Source organism: Toxotes jaculatrix, chromosome 14 (genome assembly GCF_017976425.1).
Source record: "Toxotes jaculatrix isolate fToxJac2 chromosome 14, fToxJac2.pri, whole genome shotgun sequence".
NCBI lineage: Eukaryota > Metazoa > Chordata > Actinopteri > Toxotidae > Toxotes > Toxotes jaculatrix.
Genome location: NC_054407.1, coordinates 6,615,489 through 6,632,620, shown reverse-complemented (window position 1 = coordinate 6,632,620; position 17,132 = coordinate 6,615,489). Strand labels below are relative to the sequence as shown.

At 44.3% G+C, this 17,132-nt stretch overlaps 1 protein-coding gene across 1 annotated transcript; it reads right to left on the bottom strand.

The window, feature by feature from the left end:
- Positions 1-263: 263 nt before the first annotated feature.
- acin1a (apoptotic chromatin condensation inducer 1a) lies at positions 264-17,031 on the bottom strand. Its single transcript, XM_041054537.1, has 18 exons — positions 16,883-17,031; positions 15,209-15,274; positions 14,909-15,020; positions 14,746-14,801; positions 11,688-14,609; positions 9,920-10,075; positions 9,584-9,669; positions 7,065-7,122; positions 4,978-5,017; positions 4,358-4,494; positions 4,064-4,207; positions 3,728-3,923; positions 3,429-3,574; positions 2,558-2,665; positions 2,330-2,437; positions 1,934-2,240; positions 1,744-1,844; positions 264-1,627 (listed from the first exon to the last, which is right to left on the bottom strand). Exons 1-18 carry the CDS (start codon positions 17,018-17,020, stop codon positions 1,262-1,264), a joined length of 5,247 nt encoding a protein of 1,748 aa, XP_040910471.1. The 5' UTR covers positions 17,021-17,031; the 3' UTR covers positions 264-1,261.
- Positions 17,032-17,132: the final 101 nt, after the last annotated feature.

Genomic DNA, 17,132 nt, shown 5'->3' with positions numbered 1-17,132 from the left:
TGCACAAAGTCATTCTCCTGGTGTCAGATACTGTGACTGAGCCGAGCCACAGTGTGGTGTGACTGACACCTTGTGGATTCAAAGTGCAACCAAGACTTTATCTGCAGAATGTGTGCGCAGCTCGAAGCCATTTCCCAGTACCTGTCTATGCAAAGAGGTTCCACTCTCGAACCGCCATCCCCAAGAGCAACGAGAAAAAAAAAAAAAAATCAGTGCAACCTCCACCAGCAGGGAGAATGGAAAAAGAAACATCACAGTAATTTCAAACTTCAATTTTTATTATTTGTACATTCACCACTGATAGGCGTACTCAAAGAAGAAATTAAAAAAAAAAAAAGAAAACAAACCTTTGTACTAAGTGATAAAATAACGATTAAAAAACAATATTAAAACCATTGGTGAGAAAACTCATAATGCAGCCTCCCCTCTTGGGCCTGTATGGACACTACAGGGTAAGAGAACTGGAGGAAGAGGAGGAAAGGAAGGAGGAAGAGGAGAATCAATGATCAAGGACATAATCATAACCTGTGTCAGGTGCGACAGACGTAAGAATCTCTCCCACAGAGAATCGTCTCATCTCTTCAACTAAACAGACGGAGAGACGAACACTGCATTGCCTTAGTAGTTATTCCACACCTGTCCAAAAATACCCGAGCTGCCTCATTTAAAGTCTTGATTTTGATTAATCTTATATGTCTGTACAAAACGCCAAACACACCTATTCCAATATTTTCTGATTTTATGCAAGCCTCTGCACAAAGGGCTGAGTTTTCTCTTTAGGCAGGACTGGCAAGGAGAGCCTTGGACTACATGCAGCAACAAAAGGATTCCTCATTCAAACTGCAGAGTTGTTAAACACTGAGGCGACGACAATTGATTGCAAATCATAATTGGCACCTACACTTTGGGGCAAGTGGGGAACACTGGGGGGAAATAATCAAAATAACCCAGTGTGCCATACTGCTATGCCGTCAAAACAAAAACCAAAGAAAAAGAGAGGCAAATGTAGAAAGAAAAATATATCAAACCTCGACAGGAGCAAGACGTACAGCACTCTGGGAAACAACACTGCAAAAAATCATGGTCCCCTTTAAGCATGACTGTGTGTAGGTGTAGATGTGCTTTAAAAAAGGTGACAATTTGAGAGATGGTGACGACATCAGTTGGTCCTCTGTTGGGTCTTAGTTGTAACAAAGTACATGTAGTGAAAGGCAAATGGAAAAGGGTGGTCTCTAGGACAGGTCCATCAGTCGGTTTGCCGTTAACGCCGCCTTTCTCGTGGGTCGCTGTGGCTGCGTGAGCGCCGGCCCCCGCCTGCCCCGCTGCCCCCTGGCCTACGGTAGCCATCCCTGCGTTTGTCATTTTCCCTCTCCCTTTCCCTCTCCCTGTCTCTGTCTCTACCTCTGTCTCTGTCTCTGTCCCTGTCCCTCTCTCTGTCTCTGTCTCTATCCTTGTCCTTGTCCTTATCCTTCTCACCCTCACTCCGGTCTCCTGTTGTGCCACCTCCAGCTTTCATCCTCTCCTTGCGCTCCTCTTCCCTTTTTTTCTCCTCCTCCTCCTCTTGCTCCTTCCTCCGTTTCTCACGCTCCTTCATCCGCTCTGCTCTGGCAGCTTCTCGTTGAACAAACTAAAAGGAGGGGAAAACACAGAGTAAGACTTTACCTGAATTAGATATCCAGGTCATTTAATTGAGTTTTTCATTAAAAGCTGCAAGGAATCCATATAAAGTGGTTTGTGTCCCACCTGTTCCTCTGTAAGTGGAAGCCAGTATATGCAGGGAGCTGCTTTAGTTTTGCGGAACAGGTCATCAAGCAGCTTTGCAGGGGGATCCTCTGCCGTTTTCTCTGCCAGAGAAAAACAGACACAATATTAAAAACAAGTCCATTTTAAATCTACTGTAAATATAGTCTAACCCCACGTCTGCGCGTCTTACCCTTCTTTTCAGTCTTCTTCTCCTTGCTCTTTCCCCTCTCTTTACGTCGTCTCTCTCGGGAGCGTGACCTTCGAGGACCTCCCTCCTTCTCCTCTCCCGGTTTGCCAAACTCTCTGACTTTATCACGATCCCACTCCCGCTCCGCTCGGGCCTTCTCCCGACGCTCCATTTCACGCTCGCGCTCAGCCCACTGGTCTCGCTCAGGGAGAAGAGAGGGCAGCCCTGATGTTCGACCACGGCCGGAGCCAGGCCCCTGTTCCTCTGCTCCGGGTCTGTCGGCTGCGCCCAAGCCTTTGTGGAAATCCAGCTACAAAGCAGAGATATTCTCATTTGCTACAGATGGCTGGGCTTTGTGGGCGCAAGAGACAAAAACAGACTGATCGCAAAAAGTCTTACCTCATCTTGCTGGCAGAAGTCCACACTAAGGACTTTTGGGTTGCTCTGAGGCCATTTCACTCCATGGAGAGCTGCCCGTGTGGCAATGGCCTCCTCTGAGCTCGAGTACTAAACACAGAGAGAACACAATGGCTCCATGAGACAGAGGAAAATCCTTCCACAGGTCTAAACTACTTGTTCAGAGCTACAGTCCACTATTGGAGACAACACATGCTTGTAGTAACTCACTGTGACGTAGCAGTGAGACTTGATTTTGTCAATCCAGAAACCTTCCTCCACCAGGGTGCCAGTTCTGCTGAGCAGCTCCTTAAGCTGCCCCAGAGTGAAGGGCCTCACCTAAACAAAGCATCACGGAGCAGTTACACAACAAATAATAACATGAGCACAAATACTGAGCCTAGATACATATTTTTAGATAGATAGAGATAGAGATACTTTTATATTTATATATATATTGTATAATACTCCCAATTAAAGACTACAAATATAAACTATAACTTATATATTTCTTAAGAAAGTGACTGAGGTTGTTTGGCCTATGAAAGATACACTGGGTTTCATGGAGGGAAATAAGTAGATGAATATGCATAGGATAGCATAACAGATGATCCAGGAAAAATCCAAAACCTATCCTGAACTACACCAAGCACATTTCAAGAATAAGCCTAACATCACTTTAGATTTTATTAACAACAAAACCAACACCATAACAAGTGTTGTCTGTGTAGCCAAAGGCTGATATATATCACATAACCTATGCCACTGTCATCCCCAAACCCAAAACATCCAATTAAGATCACAGATTAGAGTCATAATGCCACCCTGCACTTCCATCATGATAGTGTTGTTAATCCATTTGACAACAACTATGCTAGTTTCTATATGCGCAATAAAAGCTTTGTGAATAAAAACCTTTTGAGAATCATTAATCAAAATATCCATTAAATACAAACAAGTATGCATGAAAAGTGGTATCTTCTGCTTTGCCTGCAGTCTCCCACCCACCAGCAGTATGTGTTAACCAAAGCAAGCATGACAGGCTCAAAAATGTTATCAAAACAGGCCAAATATGCATGACAACGGTTCAGTGTTTTCTCACCAGGTTGCAGACGTGAACAATGTTGGACACCTTGCCACGAGGCGGTGAAGGCTGGCGGGCTGTGCGAACAGGGTCATCGATTGTGATGGAAACACCTGTTTTCTGCTGGCTGATGGAGCGTCGAATGAGGGTGTCGCTGGGGGTCACTAGGATAAAGACAGCGGGGAAAAAGTCAACATTACAATCCTTATAGTCTTTAATGGAGAGACACCTGGACCTTCATTTGTGTTCCCTGATCAACTTTTGTGAGCAAAACACTCAATAACCAATAAATAAATTTTCTGCAATGGTTTTATTACCAGTGTTCATTTCTACATCATGGCTGCTGTGCGATGGTGATTGGGTTTCCTCTGCTCCGGGAAAGGAGGTGTCCATTTTCTCTTCTTGCGGCCTTGTTCTTTCTCTGTCTCCCTGTAGATCTTCCTCCTCCAGCTCCTCCTGTCTGCTCCTCTTCGCCTCTTTCTGTCCATTCTCCTGGCTCTCTGAGTGCACCACCTGCAATAAAGGAAAGGATCAACGTAAGCAATTCTCAAAAACAAAAAAAGAAGAACATCTGACCTTCCTGAAGGGCACTTACACTTCACAGTAAAGACAGTTCCCAATCTGTCATTTTAAAAATGAACTTATATACCAACCTGTGTGACGGTGCGACGGATCTGAAGGTCCTGGTCAGAGCGCTCTCTCTCTTCATCCTCAACCCCAGAGAGAACAGCTTCCTCTGGGTGCAGATCCACTACTGCCTCCTGACCAAGACAAGGTCGGATGTCTGGGATCAGAGACTGAGGGCAAAGAACACAGATAACACACATGACTGGCACATTCAGCACAGAAGACAGAGGCAGTTTGTGAGACAACTGTCTCACAGCATCCCCATGAGTATTACTGGCAACAACAACAACATAATATCAGTCTCACTAAGCTGCAAGTACCTTGAGTGAGTCTGTGGTGATGCTGATGGAAGGTTTCTTGGCAGTGACAGCTGTGCTGGAACCCCACCTCCTCTTGCGACCGGCTGCAGCCCCAGACTCCTGCTCACCGTCTGCGCTGCCAGGGGACAATTTGTTGCCTAGCAAGACGACGAGAAAAACAGAACTCACTGAATTGTCATGCACATGGTGTGTCCAGTATAAGCATATATGACATAACATCACCAAGCGATCCATTCGACTCAGTGTTCTGGAAGCACAGTTTTGAAATACAGATGATCATGATCACATAAGCCACATTTTTTAAAGATTTATCCTCAGAATAATAATAAAATTAACACATACTAGGCTTGTCACGTTTTCAAAAAGTCAAGCTCAAAACAATCTCAACTGCCACGTGATTCTTTTGTACTAATTATTTCAAACTAATGCAACCACAGTCCATTTACTGTATATCCAATCCATCCACTGCCCTGTCAAGCGTGTTACACATCAAATGACCATACAGTATAAATATATGATTATAAAGGCCAATATTATGGACTGGAAAAGGTACAAAACCTAACCTAATAATCAGTACACATGCTGGTAAGTAAGAGAGCGAGTTGGGAGAGTGTACTCACTGCTAAGGGAGATCTTACGGGCTGAGAAGGCCTTCGGTGTCTGAAACACAAGAAGATAAAAACAACCCACGATACATGGGAGAGGTGAGAGGCAGACACCGACACCATGGGTAGAGACAAATGGTCAAGGACAGGTTAGAGGAAAGGTGGAACAATAACAGGAAGAAGGACAAGTAGGGACTGAGAATGAATGATAGAAACTGCTGTGCAAGGTCTTTTTCAAATTAAAGTCTACACCGCACCAAATTGTGCTGTTCTGTGTTAAACTTAACTGCGTGCCATTCATAATTATTTGATAATCTACACCTATACATTCCTGAATATAACTTGCTTTTGAAGAATAAACTGTAGTTGCAGTCTCTATCAAACAAACAATGATATGGTGGAAATACTGCAGTTTAAATTCCTGAGATAAAATTTAGTTATTTTAAAACTTTGTGTCTCAACCGACACATTAAAACTAATACGGTTCACTGAAGATTAAAATATTATAAATAGGAAGTTTAGAACAAATTTGATTAAACTGCAGTAACCAGTAAGACAAACATTCCCCAAAAAGGCTGCTTCTCCCAGCAGAGACTACAGAGAGTATGACTGGAAACTAAGCATTTTCAAAATAACTATGAAATTTAACACTGAGTAAACATCTATTTATTCCCTGATACCACTGACACCTGATCCTTACTGGTTTGGATATGGCCCAATCACGACTGCATGTACTGTATCTAGGCAACAAGGGTCCAATCAAAGGTGGCTGAGATGTTTGGATGGAAATCTGAATGCTGGTTGGCTGGCAGGATGGGTTCAAAAGTTCATTTGAGTAGGGGCTTGGACATGCTTTCAGTCATCCTCAGGTGTTTTGGCATTAGTCCTTTTTAAAGATGAAGAGGTAGCAGCAGACCAGATGACGACTCCCGTCAATAGTCACTGTGCACACAATCCAGAGCTTTCAGATTTAATGTTCAGTTGTATATGGAGAGCAGAAACTGAATACTGAGTGTCAAAGTCGCAAAAATCAGTCAATGGCTGTGGCAGAAACGGGCCTGAATGGCAAGTCCTTCTTCAGCTCACACAAAAAACGTCAAGCCCATTGAGTCCAGATAAAAGCATCGGCTTCTGTGAACACTCATTTAGTATCCAAGAAGGGTATTTGATGGAGAAATCTGAATCCCATTCCAAGAGATTAACAAAATCCAAAATGTCCATTGTATGCACATTACCAGCCACATCAAATGAAATGTCCATTATGTCCCACATTTCCTTGCACGTGGGTCAAAAATGTCTGAAAGTGAAACAAGCTGAAAACTACTCAGCTGTTGAGAGGGTCTCAGAGCGGCCGTAGCAGCCTTAACTTGATGTGAGCACACTTCCTGAGCTGTCTCTTGTCCAGGCTGAGTTTAAGGTCACATGGTCACATAAGTGAGTAAAAGGCTAAGAGAGGTTGGCAATATTTTCTAGCCCACCGCTTCTTTGCATGTTCTAGTCCGATCAATAGCTCTTGCCAGCCACATCCATGAAAATGAGGCAGCCTTTGTTGCCAGGGATGTCCCTCTGCAGTGCAGCCTCTGGGACTTAGCTGTGGTGAACTCTGGATTCTTGGGGACAGTGGAACAGGTGCAGCAGTAGCAGTAGTAGTAGTAGAAGTAGAAGTAGTGGCAGGTAACCAATAGGGGCAATGGAAGAGGCATGAGCACCTTTATAACAAAGCAATCATTTGGGGTTTAAACATCAGCCACAGTGAGAAAATACCCTTGCTGTTTCTGCCTATGACAGTGCCAACAAAGGTTTTACAAACAGCCAAATTAAAACATGTAACGTCCTACAAACATTCTAACACTTGTGATAAGTGCTCATTAAGCCATCTCATTTAAATATATATTTTTTCATGTAAAGCAAAACTTTCCAACAAAGAATACACACATATAGTCAAATTATCTATACTGTATTGTATCCAGGTTAATACAAACTATGTGCCATTCACAGAGATGCAACAACTACAAAAGGTTCAGATGGGTCCATCCATCAAAGTCCTCAGCTGCTGACAGTTTTGAGGACCAAGATGATTCATGATTCTTCAGGTGCCTTACCTCCTCATTGGTCTCTGGAAGCTTCTCTGGCTCTGCCATGGCAGTCTCCTTCACCTGCCTGCACAGTGTGAAAAACACATAACAGCAGGAAAAGAGGGAACAGGTGAGAGGATGGTTAGGGCCGTAAACAGGAAAAATCTGGTTTATAATTTATTTTTAAAAACAGGTAATAAGAATAAGGCTGTACAAATATGGGCATGTGGTCTAAATTATTAGGGTTGGTATTGTGGCAATTTGTCAATAGTTAGAACACATAATTTGTGTTTTAATTGACTTAATGTGCAAAGTACTACTATGTTCCTTTAAACTACATTTTACATTTATGTAAAAAAAAAATCATGTATCCCCAAATATAATAATATTAATTCTTTTATAAAAAAAACAAGTCAGAATAGGAGGAACGTATTTAAAATATATATATATATATTATATATATATATATATATATATATATATATATATATATATATATATATCTGCAGGTGAAATACACAAACAACTGCGCCTTCAACACAAACCACGCGCTTCACCACTGTCACTTTGTCATTTCTCAAATGCGTTGCTCTTCTTTTTTTTTTCCCCAAGAACGGAGCTGCGGAGAGGAGTCAGGGAGAGCCCAGCCACCGCAGTCCTCCCTCAGACCTGCGGAGTCCGTTCACACTCTACCCCACGCTCAACGGCAGCTACACAATACCTGACAAATGAGCGCGCGCCTCACGTTGTCATGCCATCCTCACGTGCGAACACGCGAAGGGGTCCACTCATTCCGGCTAAAAATGAACTTGGGCTAACTTCACAGTAAAGAGAGGAGAAGCGTGCTCGGTTGAAAACGCAGGATTACAGGCTGCGACTGCTGCTAAAAACGACTGCGTCGCAATGGGCCACCTCTCTTCCCTCCCTCCTATCTCCCTCTCACCAGAGACTACTCTCCTCTGAACGCGTTCATGTCCGCGCCGGTTGTCAACCAAAACCTGCGACAACAAAGCCTCTCCTGCTGTTTAACTGAGCCGCTGAGTGGGAAAGGCACAGGCCGGCATCGGCAGCTAACACCATCGACGGAGCACAGCCATGTTGCAACGAACGGAAAAAAATGATCATGTATAAAAAGAAGGACCCGCATCTTCCCAGCCACACCGGCTTCAAGGCAGTCCCATCAATCGCCTGATGGTAAATTCAATACCCTGCATCTCTTATGATCTCCTATGACACCGCTGTGTTGCATTCACAAATCATGCAGATCTTCAGGGCAATCATCGAGCAACATCTGCCATACAAACAATGGCCATAAATTAACGTAACAGTTTACACTGTTGAGCGCTTTCATGTGAACAAGCTAAATATAAAAACTCGATGACTGATTACTTTTTTCGTTTCATTATTTATGAAACAAAAGACGTGTATTTAATATTGTCAAAAAACAACAACAATACTGCAGACTTCTATAACCTTGCTCAGAAATGTGTACCACCATTTTTTGTGTCCTCTGGGAGCACCTGAATGTTCAGTGGCATTGTGGTGCGGGGGATCAACACTTCCTGATTTTTCTGGGGATATTGATAAGCCTGGGGGTTTAGAGCCGCTGTCCACTTGAAACATGAATTCTCACAGCCTATACGGTCTACAGAACAAAGTGGTAAGTCTTTATGTCGATGTGGAGTTGATCCTATGTATGTCAGCTCTACAACTGGGAAAACATCCTTCAAACTGAATATTCCTTCCACCTATTCACACACCTGCCTCTTACCTGTAACATGTAACTGACCTCATCTGTGAAGTTAAAACCTTTATCCTTGTCTTAAGCAGTTCAATCATCATTTAGACGATGGTCACTTTGTTTGCTTCTGACCAATAAGGTGCAATTTGCTACTCAGCTTTTGAATGAAGAGGGCATTCTTGAAAAGACTGTCTACATTTGCACATCCAGTGAGTATGTCTTCATTAAAGTTTTAAACAAATTTAAAAAGCAACTGAAAAAGAAAATACCATTAGCATGTGTTACCATTACCATAAGGATAGTGTCAGAGAGAGTGCCAGAAAATATTCATATTTAGAGCACTGCATAAAAGAAAAAAATGGAAGAGGTCTTATAATGAGAATACTGAAATGTATTTGACATCATGGCACAGCAAAATAAGATCTTAAGTGTCCTTGGCTTGAACGAACCACTGTCTGGAAACAATCATATTTTTGCATTAATCTTTTCTCATAAAGGGATGGAACCAAGTTTATATGTAGCTTGATGTGGTGTTCAAATATGGCCTCTGTCTGCTTTAAACTTAAAACACTGCTTTTAACACTGATGTGTCATAACTAGCTGTTGAACAGCTGAGTCAACAAAAACGCACTGTTGACCCTGCTGACTGACTACGACAGAGTCCAATAGAGCTGGACTATCACTCGACACCCTGTTGCAGATTTAAATGTTGTGAGGACACAGATTCATGCGCTTGTGTGTGTAACTCTGACACACACACAGACAATGTTTATGTGTTTCAGAAGACCAAGGCTGAAAACCAGACCTTTGTTTGTCCTTTTCCTCCTCTCCCTCGCTGGCCTTTCTTTTTCTTTGTGTCCCCTCTTGGATTGCAGCTTCAATGAAAGGTTTCTGGGGATTTAAAAGGGCAGGACATGGAATGAGATGTAGAGGATGTACTGTATGTCAAAGTCCTCGAGGTAGTTAAAGTAACACCACCAAAGGGAAAATAAATGGCAGATACAAAGCCATCATGAGGTTTGTCTGTAGCATAACTTGATTTGAGGTAAACCTATTTTCTTGGGAATTTAGATTTGAATACACATGGTTGTCACAGTTGTTTAAAACACTATGGTGGTGCATCAACTTATATGCAACTGACCTTGGCGTGACTGTCTCCATCAGCAGTTTTGCTACTCTTCTCTCCAGACATCTCTCTTTTGTGAGGGGAGGCTTTTGGGATTTCCTTTAAGCCCTTAGCCTGAGCCTCAGCTGTCACCCTGTGCTGTGGTAAGGAATCTCTTCCAGGTTTCCCCTCCTAGGAAAAACAGACAACACAACAACATTTTATGGGCTAAAACATACAAAAATCATACAAAATGGTCTTTGATTTTACTACAGTTAAACATTGATGAAAACAGTGCTACTGAAAACAAATGTTGAATCTTTTCCCATATCCTAACCTGAGGGCATATACACCATCTTCTTATACATATAATAAGAACAACTTTGCATGCAGTATCATCGGTATTCTACACAAATACATCCATTACACACCTCCAGAGGTGTCTTCACATTAAAGGCCAGCAAGTGTTGAGTGTGTATTGCGAGTAGCATTGTGGTGCATTCAGACATATAGATATAAAAAGGTTGGGCTCTGTCCATGAAAAGTTCAGTGACAAGTTTTAGCTTTATTCAAATGCTTTCTGACATGTAGGAGTCAAAACCAACAGCACAGCTCCTGAACCAGCCAATGCAAGTCTGCAGAAGAGGATGTCCCTGCACCAAACATCTCCACTTCCAAAGCAGAAATAAGAACCACGATGTGGTGTTGTTAAAACACCAAATTTATGATTCTGACACAATATCTACCTATCAGTGCACCACAGTAGTGTGCAAGCTAATAACGTTGGGTTTGAGCTTCAATGCCAGAGTTACACATCAATGCAACTCATAGGAAACTGGGCTCTTATTAAAACACTGTCATTCTTAAGATACCAGTATTACTAATCTGGGGCGTAGTACTGTTTTTAATGGCAGGGTATTGCAATGCTTTCTATTATCAGTATATACCATGCAACACTACTGCAATGGCAAATAATGTCACCAGGCAAGAGACAGCCTGCTTCTTTGTAGTCATATGTCTGAAAATATAGTTTTACAAGTTTTTTTTCAGAGCAAATGAAAGTAGCAAAAAGCAGCGGGACCTGCTGCGCTGATGCTATGTGACTGACGGGATCACTCCAGCCGCGACGCCCGTCAACATGTTGACGTTCCAACCCATGAGTACTCACTTGTCATTACTACATTATTACATGAGTATGCAGTAATCACGGGTTGGACCACACCCACAATCCAGCCTTCATTTTGATCTCAGCCACACAACTGTAAAGTTTTGGGAATGCATCTTGCACAGTTGTGACGCTATCGTGGTGACAAAATTTGTCCACAGACAGACATGACATATTAACATCTACCAAAGTACCGCTATAGTAGGTGTCTCCAAGACCACATTCTCCCATGATGATACAGACAAACACAGACTCACAAGGTAAAAACAATACCAGGCCCTGCTGTTGAAGTAATATTATGCATAGCTGGCTGCCTTGGTGCTTAAAACTGCAAACACAGGGGCCTGTCGCAGGTGAATAAACATTGTGGAGTCCCTGTAACACCTTTAACCAAACTCAGTGGAAATTCAGCATAATCCACCTGGTGGAAACACCAGCATGGATAGACGCAACGTCCTGGGATCCCTGATTACACATGTGATTTACATTCAATTTGTTATGCCAATTTCAGTAACAAACTAGAGATGATTTCACTTTACATCAATACAAGTTTTTTTCTGCTCATCAGTGTAAAAATACATAAGTTTTATCTATGTGTATGTAAAGGACAGAGAAAGAAGTTCCTTTTAGACCACTTACCCTTCTGCCTCTGGAGGTGGAGGAAGTTTCCTCTTGAGAAGACGAGGATGACCTTGAGGACCGAGATGATGAGGACCCAGAGTCTGATTCTGAGGAAGAGGAATCATTAGACGATGATCTTTGTCTTGTCTGCTTCTCGTCTTTCTTTGCATCTCTTCCCTTCCTCTGTGCAGCATGCACCGGGCTTGAAGGACGATGGCTTTCATCCACTTCTGCTTTTTTGGTGGATTCCTTGGCAGCCCGTTCAGTCTTCACTGAATCTGCCTGCTCTTTGTCCTCTGATACGAGGCTTGTGGGCCCTTCTTTTGTGGAGCTCTGGCTCGCTGTGGTGCCAGCAGTTGTCTCCTTCTCGGACTGGATCCCAACGGATCCCGGTGGTCCAGCAACAACCTCCTGTTTTGTCGGTAAGTGTGGACCTTCCTGATCAGCAGAGAGCTGGTGTCCTTCCTGCTGTCGTTCCCCAAAACCGGTGGGGGAGAAGACAGGTGAAGCCCGAGGTTGGGGGGTATCAGAGAAGGTACGGGGCCGCTTGATAACCATGGAAGCGGAGGAAGATTGGGGCTGAAGTGGAGAGTCCCTTAAGAACCGGAACTTCTTAAATGAGGATTGTGGTGACAGAGGTGTTGGTGACATGGGTGCACCGGACTCTGCTGCTTGGGTTTCACTCCAGGACATTGGAGCATGGACATTTTCCTGCTCTCCTGCCTCAGTCGAAGATTTTCTAGCTGGCCCTGTGGAGAGGGGAGGAGGAGTGGGCAGGGGGGTGAGACCAATCTCACGGCCACGTTTGGATGGAGGGAGGTGACTCTCCCTCTCCTTTTCAGCCATCCTAGCTCTCTCCTTCTCCTGTTCCAGAGCCCTCTCCTGCTCCTCCTTTTCTTTCTGTATGGCTTTCTCTTTGTCTAATCTTTCACGTTCCAAAGCCCTTTCCCTCTCCTCTTCCAGAGCCCTCTCTCTCTCCTTCCTCTCCTTCTCCAAAGCTCTCTCCCTTTCAAGTTTCTCCTGCTCTAGAGCTCTCTCCCTCTCCAGCCTTTCTTTCCTCTCCTTTTCAGCTCTTTCCTTCTCCATCCTCTCCTTTTCCAGAGCTGCCTCCCTCTCCGCCTTCTCTTTTTCCTCCCTTTCTCGTTCCAAGGCCTTTTCCTTCTCTATCCTCTCTCGCTCCAGTTCTTTCTCTCTTTCAATTCTCTCTTTTTCCTTCCTTTCAAGCTCCAACCTCTCTTGCTCTAGGGCTCTCTCCCTCTCCAACATTTCTTGCTGAAGAGCTTTTTCTCTTTCTATTCTCTCTCGCTCTAAGGCTTTCTCTCTCTCAATTCTCTCCTGCTCTAAGGCCATCTCTCTCTCAATTCTCTCCCTCTCCAAAATTGTCTCTCTCTCTATCCTCTCTTGCTCCAAGGCTCTCTCCCTTTCTAGTCTCTCTTGCTCTAGGGCTTTCTCTCTCTCTATTCGCTCTTGCTCTAAAGCCTTCTCCCTCTCTAACCTTTCCCTTTCCAACCTTTCCTGCTCCAAAGCCTTCTCTCTTTCAATCCTCTCCATTTCTTTTCTCTCAGCCTCCAACACTCTTTCCCTCTCCAACCTCTCTTGCTCAAGAGCCCTTTCTCTCTCCTCCCTTTCCCTCTCCAAAGCCCTTGCTCTTTCTAGCTCAATCGCCCTCTCCATTTCTTCTCTCTCTCGCTTCTCCCTCTCCTCTCTTTCTCTCTGTAAACGTTCTTGCTCTAGGACCCTCTGTCTTTCGAGCTCCTTCTGCCTCTCCAGCTCCTCCCTCTCTTTAGCCAAGGCTAGTTCCCTCTCCTGCCTCTCTCGCTCCAGAGCAAGTTCCCTCTCCCGCTGTAAAGCTTTTTCTCGTTCTTCTCTTTCTAAGGCCTGCTGTCGCTCAATTCTCTCTTTCTCCAAAGCCCTCTGCCTTTCCTCTCTCTCTAGTGCAAGAACTCTTTCCCGCTCTACCTCCATTGCACGTTCTTGCTCAAGTTTTCTCTGCTTTTCTTGCCTTTCCAGCTCAAAGGCCTTTTCTCTTTCTATCTCAGAGACCCTCTCTCTGTCCCTCTCATCTGTTGCAGTGGCCTTCAGCACACTCACAGGTACTTGAATATGGGCCGAATGTCCTCCTGTGACACCCTGGTTGGTGCCTGGAATCATGGGAAATGGCAAATGGCCTGCAGTGTTGGCTGTGTGAGTAATGGCAGATACCAGACCCTCCGGAGGACCTCTGCCAGGAAACGATGTAGCTGATGGCGAACTGCTATCCTGCCTATCGCCTTCCCCTTCGCCGCCGTGCCAAACTGCTCCAGAGAAAGCACCCTCCGACTCCATTTTACGTGCCAGAAGGGTAAGCGGGCCAGGCTTGCGCTCAGCATGTCCACTCCTCTGTGGCTCTGGGCTGCTACTGCGGCTGCCACTGCTGGAGGAACCAGAGCTGGAGGTACTGGGTGAGTGCCTAGCTGGGGCTACATCTGGACTAGGGGGACTCTGTTTAGGGGTGTCAGGTAAGGGGAATGACAGCTCTGGAGGAGGGGAGGGGGGAGGTGTTGGCTGGCGGAGCTGAGGGGACAAAAGGGAAGGGATGTGCTGCTGCTGCTGGGGTTGACAGGATGCTCCAGACCTCTCTCTGGTCGCAGGTACTCTGGCTGGCTCTCTGAGGCTTCTCCTCCGAGCACCGCTGTCCCAATCATCATCGTCACCATCCTCTTCTCCATCCTCGCTGTCCTCATCGTCGCTGTCAGCTGCAACTTCTCTGGACGCAGAACCCCTCTCTGGCCGGGGTTCACCACCAGGAACACGCATGGCCACAGAGCCAGATGCAGGAGGACCAGACATGTCAGCCTCCTGGTTCCTGTTACCCTCTCCCTCATTCCCTGCACCAAACAACCCATCTCCACCAGAGGGACCAGGTGGCTTGTGCTGCTCAGCCAAAGCTGGTGTGACATCCTGATGAGAACAGAAAGAGAATTGAGACTTAGTTTGTCATAGCACTATGCCAGTTTTATTCCATGTCAATGACCTGGCACAATTCTAACAACATGACCAATTGCCATGGGTTAAAAAAAAAAAAAAAAGGTCCTACCTGGGGTGGAGGAGGACATGAGGTACTATTGTTAACTTCTGTGTGGTCCTGCTGCTCTGTTTACAAAAGACAAATAAATAAAATCACAAAAATGTTTTGCATATGACTAAATATGAGTACAGTAATTGACTTATTTGCAGTGGAGAAGCTCACCAACACTTACCATTTGTATCATATGCTTCGCGAGCCTCCCTCTCCAGACGCTGCCTCAGGAGCTCCTGTTGTTTAGCCAGATACTGCTTGATAAAGCTGTTCTGGCTCATTTCCTCACCAATCTAAATTCAGAGACACCATTAAAAATCTAAATCTAAATCTAAAAGTCTTCAAGGCCAATTGCACATTCTTTTTGCAGGCATTTAGGAGAATTGTGCTAAGTCACATGTCATTTCTATGTAAGAGGTAATTACAAATGAAGAACCTTCAACCTTTAAAATTAATATAAAAGCATCTTGGAGACACTAACCTGAGAGTTTGGCTGCAGTCCAATGTGAGCGGTGGAGGTCCTCTGCAGATTCTCCAGCATGAGAGCCTGTTATTAAAACAAGATACTGACTTCATTCATTGCAAATAGATACACAATAAATAACATGCAGGTATTCTTTCAGAATTGTTAGAGCAGGAAATTGTGCTATAATCTATGCCATCAGCATAGATGGGACAAACACTGTTCGGCATCACTGCCTCTCTTGCTTACACAATTTAGGTTTGGAGAATTTTGCTTTTAATATAACTTCAAGGTGAAAGCAAACAGTAACTACTGGAGAAATAGAGGAGGATGACATACAACAAATTTGCCAGACCAGAAGTTTAAAAAAAGCAACATGTTAAAGGTCATACAGTTCAATCAGACTCTAGTGGGCAACACAACTCACCAGCCAGACTGTCTACAACCAGACTGAGAATAATGTCTACAACCAGAAGGTGCTGGATTTAACTATGTTTAAAATTTTCACATTTTAAATTAAACACTTTGCTGTGTCCATCTATCTCTGTCTTGACACTCACTGTTAGTCATGCAGCATCTGTACTATTCTGCTGCTTATATTATCTCCCCTGCAACCCACATCCTAGGATATAAAAAAGTGGAATGTTCAATAATAGCACAACCCCCAAAAATCCCGGTCAGTGATAAGCAGTAAAGCAAACAACACGTGATTATATTAGATTAAATCTACATTTTCAGGTCAGTGGTTTGCCTTTGGAAGCGTCAGGCCTCAACTGTATGCAACTGTGCAATCAGAACTTCCACTTTTTAACTCTGACAGCGCTTAATCTGGAACAATGCAGAAACAAGTTACATGTCTGCAAATGAATAACGCGGCCTTTAGATTTTAGAAGTAAGACGAGGGAGACATAACGCTGTACTGGGATTTTAAAAAATGAACATGGAAAAGCCAATGTAAACACCACTTGCTGCCTTCATGGCGCAATTAAGGGAAGAAATAATAAGCGGACAACCCAGTTTAAAAAGAAAGGAAAAGAATGGCCCAACTTTCATGGCCGAGTAGATAAGGTTGAATACCTGTCGCAATGTAAACAAACTAGCTCATACAGGACCAATGGCAGCTCGCGGGCCTGTGACACATTTTTGAGCAACACTGTCCCCAAATTTGGCGGAACATTGAAAAATCTGTCGATTAAAATAAATTGCATTCTTATCCGTTCGGTGTTAGCCGATAAAAGTTGTCGAGCAACTAAATAACTGGTGTAACGTCAACAGTACGGCTAAACTCATGCACACCAGCAGTGCTCGGGACGGACACTGTTAACGGCAACATACACAAGAGCGAGCCAGTCGCTAAGGCCACCGCTCAACTCACGGCGTTAGCCAGGAGAGCTAACGAGCTAACAGGACAACATCAGCCTATCACACACTTTCAAATTAGCCACTAAGTTGTCTGAAGTCCCGCTCGTGATACGGTAGGTACGTTTCTGCGCGATGAACATGCTGCTCAAACCACAGCGTAGTGGAATAAACGCGTTTCCAGTTGACTCGTGGTCGTCAACCTCCATAACTCTACTACGCTGCTCAGCAGTAACGATACTCAGTTGTCGGCCCTCAAGAGAGCATCAGCCCGTCTCATCGTTAACGTTAGCTCACAGCAGCCGTGGTACGGTACTGAACAGCAGAACTCACCCCCTTGAGCCTTTTAATGAGAGCATTCTTCTGCCCGCTTTTCGAGAGTCCTCTCTCCTCAAGAGCAGCTTTTAAATCAGCTACTCGAAGGGACTGGAGCGGTCTCCCGTCCAGCGTAACGTCTTCGAGGTCCGCCATTTTCCGTTCCTCTAGTCAGTTCCCAGCGAGAGCGACGAGCAACGCCTTCCTCCACCCAACGTCATCGTCGACGACTTCCCCCTAATTAAATATCAAACAAACACAATGTTTC